The 12,648-nt window shown below is 37.8% G+C and overlaps 1 protein-coding gene across 1 annotated transcript in view; it reads right to left on the bottom strand.

Moving 5' to 3' along the window:
• LOC128987097 (transcription factor SPT20 homolog) overlaps positions 1-12,648 on the bottom strand; it is a 59,399-nt gene that overhangs the window by 25,038 nt on the left and 21,713 nt on the right. The window contains exons 2-6 of the mRNA XM_054407795.1: positions 9,450-9,547; positions 7,835-7,972; positions 5,336-5,494; positions 3,399-3,584; positions 407-587 (exon numbers count right to left, since the gene is read on the bottom strand). Of these exons, the coding sequence (XP_054263770.1) occupies positions 407-587; positions 3,399-3,584; positions 5,336-5,494; positions 7,835-7,972; positions 9,450-9,488 (703 nt within the window). The 5' untranslated portion in view covers positions 9,489-9,547. The remainder of the gene's footprint in view (positions 1-406; positions 588-3,398; positions 3,585-5,335; positions 5,495-7,834; positions 7,973-9,449; positions 9,548-12,648) is intronic.

The following is a 12,648-nucleotide window of genomic DNA, read 5'->3' on the forward strand; positions in this document are numbered from 1 at the left end:
CAAGCACACATACTCATATGTGACTCAAGAAGAGAGGAAGCAACTCAAAACAAGGTTGGAGACAACCACTAGATCTCCTAACATGAATTTGAATTCCTGTATGATTTAAAAAAGGGTTTCATAATTTTGTTGTTTAAAACATGTTGAAAATAGTATTGATACCTTATGTACCTACTGTTACACTAATACTATAGTAATACTTAAAATACCTTATATTATTTGACAACTGTACAAATATAAACCTTCATTTACGTCTCGTTTTTTTTTTTTTTTTTTATCAGACAGTCTTTGGCAGATAAAAAATACCACATTGGATTTTTGTCTTTGGATGACTTGGTAACCATTACACCAGATACAGTTATCGACAAATTAATTAAAATCATGTTGGCAAAACAGCTAGCCATACCAGGAGTGTTGAGTGCATGCCGCCTATGGTGTAACCTTTGTTGAACAAGACTGACAGCAGGTGAAGGGTCTAGACACAGAGGTCCAGCAGTGGCCAACACTAGTTGACTCTCTAGAGCCAGTCTCTCTTCTGGCGTCCACTCTCCCTCTGATGTAAGTAGGTTTACATCATTTATCAGGTTCTGTAACATTACATAGCCTCTGTTGAACAAGACTGACAGCAGGTGAAGGGTCTAGATACAGAGGTCCAGCAGTGGCCAACACTAGTTGACTCTCTAGAGCCAGTCTCTCTTCTGGCGTCCACTCTCCCTCTGATGTAAGTAGGTTTACATCATTTATCAGGTTTTGTAACATTACATAGCCTTTGTTGAACAAGACTGACAGCAGGTGAAGGGTCTAGATACAGAGGTCCAGCAGTGGCCAACACTAGTTGACTCTCTAGAGCCAGTCTCTCTTCTGGCGTCCACTCTCCCTCTGATGTAAGTAGGTTTACATCATTTATCAGGTTCTGTAACATTACATAGCCTTTGTTGAACAAGACTGACAGCAGGTGAAGGGTCTAGATACAGAGGTCCAGCAGTGGCCAACACTAGTTGACTCCCTAGAGCCAGTCTCTCTTCTGGCGTCCACTCTCCCTCTGATGTAAGTAACATCAAGAACAAGAACAAGACTGACAGCAGGTGAAGGGTCTAGACACAGAGGTCCAGCAGTGGCCAACACTAGTTGACTCTCTAGAGCCAGTCTCTCTTCTGGCGTCCACTCTCCCTCTGATGTAAGTAACATCAAGAACAAGAGCAAGACTGACAGCAGGTGAAGGGTCTAGATACAGAGGTCCAGCAGTGGCCAACACTAGTTGACTCTCTAGAGCCAGTCTCTCTTCTGGCGTCCACTCTCCCTCTGATGTAAGTAACATCAAGAACAAGAGCAAGACTGACAGCAGGTGAAGGGTCTAGACACAGAGGTCCAGCAGTGGCCAACACTAGTTGACTCTCTAGAGCCAGTCTCTCTTCTGGCGTCCACTCTCCCTCTGATGTAAGTAACATCAAGAACAAGAACAAGACTGACAGCAGGTGAAGGGTCTAGATACAGAGGTCCAGCAGTGGCCAACACTAGTTGACTCTCTAGAGCCAGTCTCTCTTCTGGCGTCCACTCTCCCTCTGATGTAAGTAACATCAAGAACAAGAGCAAGACTGACAGCAGGTGGTGAAGGGTCTAGACACAGAGGTCCAGCAGTGGCCAACACTAGTTGACTCTCTAGAGCCAGTCTCTCTTCTGGCGTCCACTCTCCCTCTGATGTAAGTAGGTTTACATCATTTATCAGGTTCTGTAACATTACATAGCCTTTGTTGAACAAGACTGACAGCAGGTGAAGGGTCTAGATACAGAGGTCCAGCAGTGGCCAACACTAGTTGACTCCCTAGAGCCAGTCTCTCTTCTGGCGTCCACTCTCCCTCTGATGTAAGTAACATCAAGAACAAGAACAAGACTGACAGCAGGTGGTGAAGGGTCTAGACACAGAGGTCCAGCAGTGGCCAACACTAGTTGACTCTCTAGAGCCAGTCTCTCTTCTGGCGTCCACTCTCCCTCTGATGTAAGTAGGTTTACATCATTTATCAGGTTCTGTAACATTACATAGCCTTTGTTGAACAAGACTGACAGCAGGTGAAGGGTCTAGATACAGAGGTCCAGCAGTGGCCAACACTAGTTGACTCCCTAGAGCCAGTCTCTCTTCTGGCGTCCACTCTCCCTCTGATGTAAGTAACATCAAGAACAAGAACAAGACTGACAGCAGGTGAAGGGTCTAGACACAGAGGTCCAGCAGTGGCCAACACTAGTTGACTCTCTAGAGCCAGTCTCTCTTCTGGCGTCCACTCTCCCTCTGATGTAAGTAACATCAAGAACAAGAACAAGACTGACAGCAGGTGGTGAAGGGTCTAGACACAGAGGTCCAGCAGTGGCCAACACTAGTTGACTCTCTAGAGCCAGTCTCTCTTCTGGCATCCACTCTCCCTCTGATGTAAGTAACATCAAGAACAAGAACAAGACTGACAGCAGGTGAAGGGTCTAGACACAGAGGTCCAGCAGTGGCCAACACTAGTTGACTCTCTAGAGCCAGTCTCTCTTCTGGCGTCCACTCTCCCTCTGATGTAAGTAACATCAAGAACAAGAACAAGACTGACAGCAGGTGAAGGGTCTAGACACAGAGGTCCAGCAGTGGCCAACACTAGTTGACTCTCTAGAGCCAGTCTCTCTTCTGGCGTCCACTCTCCCTCTGATGTTAGTAGGTTTACTTCATTTATCAGGTTCTGTAACATTACATTTACATAGTATATTGCGTCACGCTTAAAATATACCCACAGCCACATTATTGAATGTAGAGTAGATACTCACTAATCTGGCAAGTTTCAGACTTTGGCGGTGTCGGATTATTAACACCAGCCATTATTGTAAGACTAGAGAAAATACCACTACCTGTCAAAAAGAAAAACATTGGCCAAAAAGACCAATCTTCTCAACAAAATCTTGTGTGTTTTATTGTGCTTTCTCTTATATTAGTAGGCTTATGACATAAAATGCTAAAAATAAATTAAAACAAAACAATTCCAATAAAATAAAACAATTTCACTCCTGATGTCCTGCTGATCTCTACCGACTCCACTGATCTCTACCGCTTCTGCTGATTGCTACCGACTCCACTGATCTCTACCGCTTCTGTTGATTGCTACCGACTCCACCGATCTCACCGCTTCTGTTGATTGCTACCGACGTCTACTAATAGCTCCCGTTGCATTAAACTCTGTCCAATGCATTATTACAGGTCAAAACAGCATACAATTTTTTCATCCTTTAGACCGATGACAGATTATTGTAAGCGCCAGACTATTGGATACCACCAGATTATCCGGTTTTTACTGTATAACCTTCAAAAATCCTTCCCAACTAAACCACTCCTTTTATATGTCTGTTGAATATAGGGATTACAAGATATTTACCTGAGTAGTAGGTCGCAGAAGAACATGGTGAGTATCACACACAAAGTGAGGGAAGGTCTGACGGTAATCCCGCACCTGTACTATCACACAGCCACTGTAGAACAACTCTGGGTGACTTCTCTCTAGCAGGTCTGTCAACGTAGGAGGTAACTCTTCGTTGTCTATATAGCTCAATAGTACATCCTCCTGTCAAAACATCACACAAGGTAAGTCTCACATACAAAGTGAGGGAAGGTCTGACGGTAATCCCGCACCTGTACTATCACACAGCCACTGTAGAACAACTCTGGGTGACTTCTCTCTAGCAGGTCTGTCAACGTAGGAGGTAACTCTTCGTTGTCTATATAGCTCAATAGTACATCCTCCTGTCAAAACATCACACAAGGTAAGTCTCACATACAAAGTGAGGGAAGGTCTGACGGTAATCCCGCACCTGTACTATCACACAGCCACAGTAGAACAACTCTGGGTGACTTCTCTCTAGCAGGTCTGTCAACGTAGGAGGTAACTCTTCGTTGTCTATATAGCTCAATAGTACATCCTCCTGTCAAAACATCACACAAGGTAAGTCTCACATACAAAGTGAGGGAAGGTCTGACGGTAATCCCGCACCTGTACTATCACACAGCCACTGTAGAACAACTCTGGGTGACTTCTCTCTAGCAGGTCTGTCAACGTAGGAGGTAACTCTTCGTTGTCTATATAGCTCAATAGTACATCCTCCTGTCAAAACATCACACAAGGCAAGTCTCACATACAAAGTGAGGGAAGGTCTGACTGTTTTTTTTTTCATTTTTGTGAGATATGAATAAAAAAATAAAAATAAAATTATTTAGGACAGTTTTTTGTAGTGAGCTAGTTCAAATCAAACTCCAGGGACTTGTTCTTAACTATTCCACGCAACACTCAGTAATGTCACAGTAGCCAGCCTCGCTGTCTGTGGCTTTTTTCAAACTTCCAAGACCATTTGCCATATAAGGTCAAAACCCTTTCTTAAATATTTATCTGTTGACTAGCACTAAATTTCAACTGGAACTGAACCCCTTGCAAAAGAACAATTGACACAATTTAAACTGATTTTTTACCAAGCGGGAATGTCAATTTTCCCTGCCATTGTTAATGACTACTATAGAAGCGTGTCGATTATCTAATCTTTGTTCATCCGACTCTTCCTACGGAAAGGAATTTGGCGTACTAGTTCTGTGTGCTATGACAGTAAGCTTAAGCAAGTATGTCAAGTCAAACCCTTTTCCACTTCCGTATTTTCCTTGGAAGATATACTTACCAGGATTTAGGTATCTGCATTTGACTGTACGTTCTGACTGTTTTCATACACTGCATACTTCCTTTGACTATTCCAGACATTCCATTCCCATATAAAAGTTGTAGCAAGAATATTTTACTTTTATAAACTTTTGTAATTAAATGATTCTTAAGATAATTTACAAACAAGATTTTTGGTGTAAACAAAGATTTTTCATAATAAGGTCCAAGTTAGCTAACCTTTTAATTTTATCAATCTTGCTGCAACTGGTTTAAGCTCCTCTACTGTATAGCTAGAATTGTGGTGGAGGAAGTAAATAAGTTGGTGCTATACTCGGTTCAAAAGATTTAGACGCTTTAGGGAAGAAATATTTCCTTTTTTTCTTGATCATACCTTTAAAACAATAGTTCAAAAGCTAAGGTTTGCCAATAAACGTTTATCGGCTGCAAAATATACAATAAGCAAAAATGTAGAGGGGGAACTTCCGCTCAAACTGTATAAATTTTGTGAACGGACTATAGTGATATATTAGAAATAGCTCATTCTTTATTGAAAGGAGTTTATTGGAGACCTTATTTTCCAGACAATCCTACTATCAAGCTGGATAGTATATTGTTAAACATGTATTATTCTAAGAATTACAGTAATTTCACCAAGGTTCTATACAACTAACCTGGTAGGCAAACTTGGCAGTTTCAATAGACAGTTTATCTCCCCCCATCTGGATACTAAGGGAGTAGCCTTTGTTTCCAGGGTAGAGGTTTAGGACTAGAGTGTTGAGTTGCTCTCGGGCCACCAACTTCTCTAGTAGATGTGAGCTTGGTCTCAGGTACTGACAACAAACATTAATTTAAGTATTAACCACAATTCTTAAATAATGATGGTAAGAAAAGAAAAATATATCACTCTCTGGTGCCATAATATTATGGAATCCTATAGTGTGCACTCCCGATTAACTGAGGTTACCGAGAATCTGGAATAACACGGATGTGTCTTAGATTTTGAGGTTAGGAGTTACGGTACCACTACCACATGAGGAAGTCAAAGACTTGAAAAGTATGTTTTAATAACAATGCATGGTGAATAGGCATACAAAATTATCAATAATAGGTATTTTAATGGAAAAGGTATTTAAATAATAAGACAGTGTTATTAAGGAAAAGAATAATTCAAAGATGCTCAACACTTCTTAAATTGTCTTGGAAAACGTTAAATACAGTAATTAAATGATGCCAAGCCAACACTCTACAGGATTAAATAAAAACACAATAAGGTGGATCCCTACAGTTAAAGTATAAAATTATTTTTGTTTGGGTTTGACTTAAAATAACTTATACTTGGCACCATTATATTAAAATATTGTAATGACAAACACTGACCAAAGGCAATACAAACCGGCAAGGTGGCTATGCCCATGCAGAAATACAACTGTTTTTGTTAACGTTCTGCAGACAACTTGTCCAGCTAACCAAAAATGGTTGGTAGCCAAAGTAGTACAATGCTAATACTGTGTGTGATTTTCATTTTCTAGGTTATTGCAGATCATTTGTACGTAAAAAAAAATACCTATATTCATTATTTAAAGTATTAATTTAGAGATATCACAAATTACTCACTACTATTACTTTACTTTCATCAGAAACATTCTCAAAAACATTATTATTATTTTCCGACTGGAAATAAAAAATATATATATTTAGGTAATATATATATATCTCGGATAACCCGGGGGCTCGGATAATCGAGAGTGTACTGTAAAGGAATTGTTGGATTTATTTTCCTCTACTAAATGCAATTGAGATGACTGGTGGGTGAAAACATTGAGTTGTTCATTTACCTCATCAGAGGTCCGTCTACATCAGTACAAGTACTGTGTTATACATTATATGAACTGGCCCTACCTAGATTACCCAAAGCCAATCAAAAGAGCACAACAACTAAACCTATTGACTGAGGACAGCAGCATATTTTTCTTCCAACCGGTGAGTAACATGGTGGCAGCAGTGGTGCCTAGCCAAGACTGAAAATGAAGTGTCTCCGACATCATTCTGTGCCCGTCACTCACCCCTAACCTGCTGAAGTTTGCCAAGTTTTGTAAAATTAATTCCTTAATTTTTACCTTTTAATTAGGTTGAAGACTCTAAAATCAGTTTACTTCCGTTCCGAAAGTAATTACAGTTGTTTTTAAGCAGCCTGCTTGGGCTCTTTCTCCTTTGTTTTGTCTATCTGCATCATAATGCAGTCATGACAATAATCTGTGATTGCAGATACTTGTCAAATTGTGTTTTAAATAATTGTAGCAATAATTACAGATATTGTTAACTCTATAAAAATCATCTCTTCTAATCTTGGTAAAATTTTCAACTCCTGTGATCACAGCAAAATGGAGAACATCTCCCAGTGCCTCAAACAAGAAGACATCTCCACTGTCTCCCGTGATCAAGGCAATATCATGACAAACCCATGCAGTTGCAAAGACAAAATCATAGCCTCCATGATTCGGGCAATATAACTCCGGGTTTTGTTGTATTGATTGTCGTAGGGTAGTGTTAATATCTCCCTGTAAAGGCAAGAGATATATTTTTCTTACCATCGCCTCTAGTGATTGCGGCAATATGTTACCACCTTGAAACATCTCTACATGATAGCAGGAATGCCTTGACATCTCCCCGCGATCGTGAAGACGTCATCACAGCCTCCCATGTAAGCAATCCCTCCCTTGACAATTCCTCTCAGTCGCAAGCTCATTATTATTGTCTCCTTTGACCGCAGCAATATCTTGTCAAACCCTCATAATCGGGAAGATAAAATTATTGCCTCCCAGCAATAAGGGGGTTCTGAGTTAGGTCAAAATTTTAAAAAATGTGTTATTCAGGTTGTTTTGATAGAAATATTCCTTTTATAGAGGTTACATTATGTGTTATTGTGGTTTTAACGCGATTTTTACAATTAGTTGAGGTTTTTTGTTATTGAGGGTTATATAATCGAGGTTCTGCTGTAAAAGGTTACTGTACCTTTTACACAATTTGAATTTTCGGGTGAAAAGAATGTATAAGTTAAGACTGGAGCTAGGAGTTAACTTGAGTCTGATGGATTTACTTATTAATAAACCAATGTAAAAGATAGAAGCAAGTTAGCAAGCATAATTGATACAGTTAGTTGTTCTAATTACCTGAAGAGGCTGTTGGGAGGCTTTGGCACACTCTTCAACATAAAGTTCTCTTAGCTTCTGGTGTATTGAGAAGCAGGAAGACTTGCCATTGGCATCCGGCACAGTGTGCGCTCGCTGTGACGCAATGTGCAGTAGATGCTGTAACACATATATATAGTACAACTGTAGCTTATAATTAATAATTAATTAGCCTAATTATTGGCTGAATGAAAATAAATTGGCAATTTATTTAAAATTTCTTTGTGACCTTTTCAGATTTTTTTTTTTTTTTTTGTAGAGTTTCGTTGGGCTAAAAATTATTGTATACTTGGATATAAAAAAAATTAACTAAATATGAAGAAGAGTAAGATAAAAACACACATGACTCCTACATTGAAATCATGTATCATGTATCACAGCCCAACAATATCAGAAAAACTATGACTCATCCAATATTGCCTAATCAACAACATGTTAAGTATTAGGATATGTTGGATTCAATATCCAAATGTCAAAGTAAACTTTAAGAGTAGACAAATTAACAAAGTTTTCGCAACTTTTTGGAATATGGAGTCTGATCCCAAAAGGTTGTGAAAACTGTTTTCTTAGTTATAAAAACTGACCCTAATAATAATTTAATTAAGATATGTCACCCACCAAAAATGAACTACAAACAAAGAAGCTTTAAGGTTGTTAATCATGCTCAGTGGCAGATTTGAATAAATCTCTTTAAAAAAACATGGAAAACCTGAGAGACAGTTATTCGTAACCAACAATGAAATACGGGAATAGCTTATGAAACTTACAAATAACATAAATACCCCCGCCGCAGCAAACCTGCAGACTAAGCGAATTTCCATTTGCCTGATTGGATTTACACTAAAATGTCTACTTAAAAATATAACATTTATTTCCTATTTAAAAAGAATTAGTTTAACAAGTACTTAGGTTTGCTGCATCAGGGAGGGTAAAACTGTTTTTTTTTTTTTTTTTTTTTTTAATGTTAATAGTTAGTAAGAAATAAAAACATTTTCTAAATTTGATCAAAATATGTTCATAAACAAGCAAACTACAGCAGTTTACTTATTCTCCATAAGAATAACATGGGAATTTTAAATTTACAGTTTTTTGGAATTTTCTCCGTAACCATTAGGTGCATAATAACGCTTCAATATACTAAATTATTTGTTTTTTTTGAGCTCTACAAAATGGCTTGGAAAGAAATTGCTAAATTTTATGTTTTTTGGGTCAAAAATGGGAAAAACCTATTTTTACCCCAGAAAACCCCGTTCCCATGGTCCGATCATGCTGGATCGCGAACTCGTTCGAATAAACGTAGGTTTACACGTTTGTACCAAATTTTATCAAAATCGGATCATTTTTGCTCGAGTTATCGTGCTAACGGACACACATATATATATATATATAAATATATAAATATATAAATATATATATATATGTATATGAATTTGAACGGATTCTGTTTTTGGCCTCTAGGGACCTCAAAACGAAAAAAAAAAACGGTCCCGCGTCCAGGTCTTACCATGAGTTCTACGGTAATAGCTTATTCCCTATATGGGAAATTCGCTAATATTCCCTATATGGGAAATTCGCTAAAATGAGTTTAAATACTTACGTCAGCCTCGTCACTCGCCACCTCCAGCCCTTGCATCATCGCCACAGCGACGACGTCGTATCAACATTCAGAACAATGTTTCTCTACCCCCGGCCACCCTGCAAACAGAGCAAAAGTTTACGATAAATGGTGATTGTAAACATGAAAGCAACACATTTATTTGAAAAAATTACTAGTAGGTACAATTTTATGTCCAATAAGAATAAGATACATAACAAGATCACTCTTGTTATGAAACTAAAGCTCTTTTTGATTAAGCTCTTTTTGTTGTGTTGAAACTCTTTAACTCTTAATTATGTTCCTTGCTTTTAGTCAAAACTTGTATTTGTCACTGTTATTTACTTTTTCTACTACTGCATGCCAATTATTACATTGCCACACCTATAAACAGTACACAAAATTGCTTCATTCATCCCGCTCGCTTTTGCGTTTGCGAAATTAGCTAATTTTACTGTTTGCGTTTCTATAAAACACTAACATCCGGTAAGCAAACAACATAACCTAAAAAACAAACATAACCTATACGAAATTTTATTAACCACTAAATGTGTATCATGGTGGTACGAAAAGTCTTGTGTGTATTACAATGGGCACAAACAGTCATTGTCACACTCAAAATGTATGGCCATGGTTCTCGAGCGGCAATGATGTACTTTGCACTCTTAATACACAAATAGCTATTTTGTAATAGTAACATAGGCCTATCGTTTTATGTTCCTTTATGTATTGGCTATGTTGTTGAAAGATGTATGCTTGTTGTCTTCTCGTTATCTCATACCCCTCTTGAAGGGGTTCTACAGCGTAATCTCTACAGTGAGCGAGGCCGATTATGTAAAGAAAGTTTACGACTTTTTTGAAGCAAATGGCATTAGTAAACTTAATAGCTACCCTACTATAAAATTCTCAAGGGACATAAACAAGCAAATAAGCTCCAGTAAAAATCTATTATCAGCTACAGAAATGAAATGCCTTAAAGTAACAAACCCTCAACCCCCAATCTTAAGAGGATTACCGAAAATTCACAAAAATGATATGCCCATACGTCCGCTCGTTAACTTTATCCCATCCCCAGGTTACAAAATTGCCAAAAAACTTGATACGATTATAAGAAGAGAATATAAATTCCACAATAACAATAGTCTAAAAAATAGCTCCGACTTAGTTAATAAAATTGCCAATATACAGTTGAAAGACAACTACTTGCTGGCTTCCTTTGATGTGGTCAATTTATACACAAACATCCCGATTGATGAAACTTTGAAAATATTGAAAGAAAACCTATGTAATAACTCTTCTCTCAACATTGCTATGATTGACGAACTAATTAACCTCACCAGAACTGTACTCAAACAGAACTATTTTAAATTTGAAGACGACATATTTTCACAAAATGACGGACTAGCCATGGGTTCGCCCTTATCTAGTATCCTTGCTGAGATTTTCTTAAACCATGTTGAGAATAAATATCTATGGTCAGATAATAACAGACTCAAGAACAAAATTGTGTTTTATTACCGCTATGTTGATGACACGATTGTCCTGTTTAATGGGACAAAAAGACAACTAAAAATGCTTGGCTCATTCCTTAACAGCTTACATAACAATCTAAAATTCACGTTGGAAGAAGAAAACAACAAGTCATTAAACTTTTTGGACCTCACAATATCTAGATCAACAAATAAATTTCAATTTAAAATATACAGGAAACCGACCACATCATCCCAGACAATTCACATCAACTCACATCATCCTCAAAGTCATAAAATGGCAGCATACCACAGTTTCGTCAGCCGATTGCTATCTATCCCTATGAACGATAACGACTACAATGAAGAAATAAATACCATCAAGTTCATCGCAGTCTCTAACGGCTATAGAAGTGATATGGTCGATAAACTAATACATAAACATAAAAACAAAAATAAAGCTTCAACCATAAATTCTGAAAAAATAGTTTTTACTTCAACAGAATATGGCATTAGTCTAAACAACACTCTAAAAAATGAGCTGTCGAAAAACAATGTCAAATTATCTTTTAGAACCTCAAACAAATTGTCATCCCTCCTAAAAGAAAAAAGAAAATCCTCATCTGATAAAAATGAACTAACAGGTGTTTACAAAATTAATTGTGACACTTGCCCCAGTTTTTATATAGGTCAAACTGCGCGATCTTTCAAAGCACGTTTCAAAGAGCACCTGCCAAAGAAGTCCACACAGAAACAAAATTCCGCATTTGCTGAGCATCTAATTACAAACAATCATTCATACACTTCAATAGACAATAATTGAAAAATTCTACAAATCCACAAAACCAAAGGCAGACATTTAAATGTAATAGAAGAGTACGAAATCTACAAAGCTGGCAAGGAAAATCCCCAACACATTTTAAACGAAAAAGCCTCTTTTGAAAGTAATTTTTTATATGAGACAGCAGTCGGCATTGAAAGAATAGTAACAACACACAAAGGACCTGATAAGAACTGGAGGAGGGGGAGGGGGATGGCAGATGGACAAGACGGCAGTGACGACAGTCTGGACTAGCAACTTAATGTACGCGTACCGTCCGCCGCGCAGTTAATTTGTGGCCACACGTGTGTTTGTAAATAATGTATCTATGTGTTGTTTCTCGTGACGTATTTATGGACTGTATGACGACCTCTTCGGAGTGATATTTATGTTCCTTCATCGCCTGAAGATGGCCCCACAGCTGGGCTGAAACCGGTCGCCGCTCATCGGTGACGTTTGATCACTTTGACGGATTAAAGGTATTTTAACCTCTAGATTAATGTGTTACAGTTCCAGCACCTCATTCTTTACAAATCGAGCACTGAGAATAGGTATGTAATTGTATCTCTAGGTTGCACTTGTAAAAATCTAGAAAATGAATATTATCTACCTACTATATTTAAACAAATTTACAATAACAAATCTTCATTGAAAGAAAAATTATAAGATCTAATCAATGGTGTCAGGCAAAGGCTAGGAAATTTAACAACTAGGTCTATTTAGTCTTTAAATGATAAAACACAATCCAAACAGATTTATGACAAAGAGAAGTCAGAGGTGATTAAGAATGAACAACTACATTCAACATTAAACTAGGCTAAATGTTTTTACCTGACATTTGATAATTAAATAAATGGAGTAGCAGTGGTGAAAATTGTTACAATATAAAAGTGATATTGACAGATGACTGATC

This window comes from Macrosteles quadrilineatus, unplaced genomic scaffold (genome assembly GCF_028750875.1).
Source record: "Macrosteles quadrilineatus isolate MER2022 unplaced genomic scaffold, UCM_ALF_1.0 Scaffold_2__2_contigs__length_208266976, whole genome shotgun sequence".
Taxonomy (NCBI): domain Eukaryota; kingdom Metazoa; phylum Arthropoda; class Insecta; order Hemiptera; family Cicadellidae; genus Macrosteles; species Macrosteles quadrilineatus.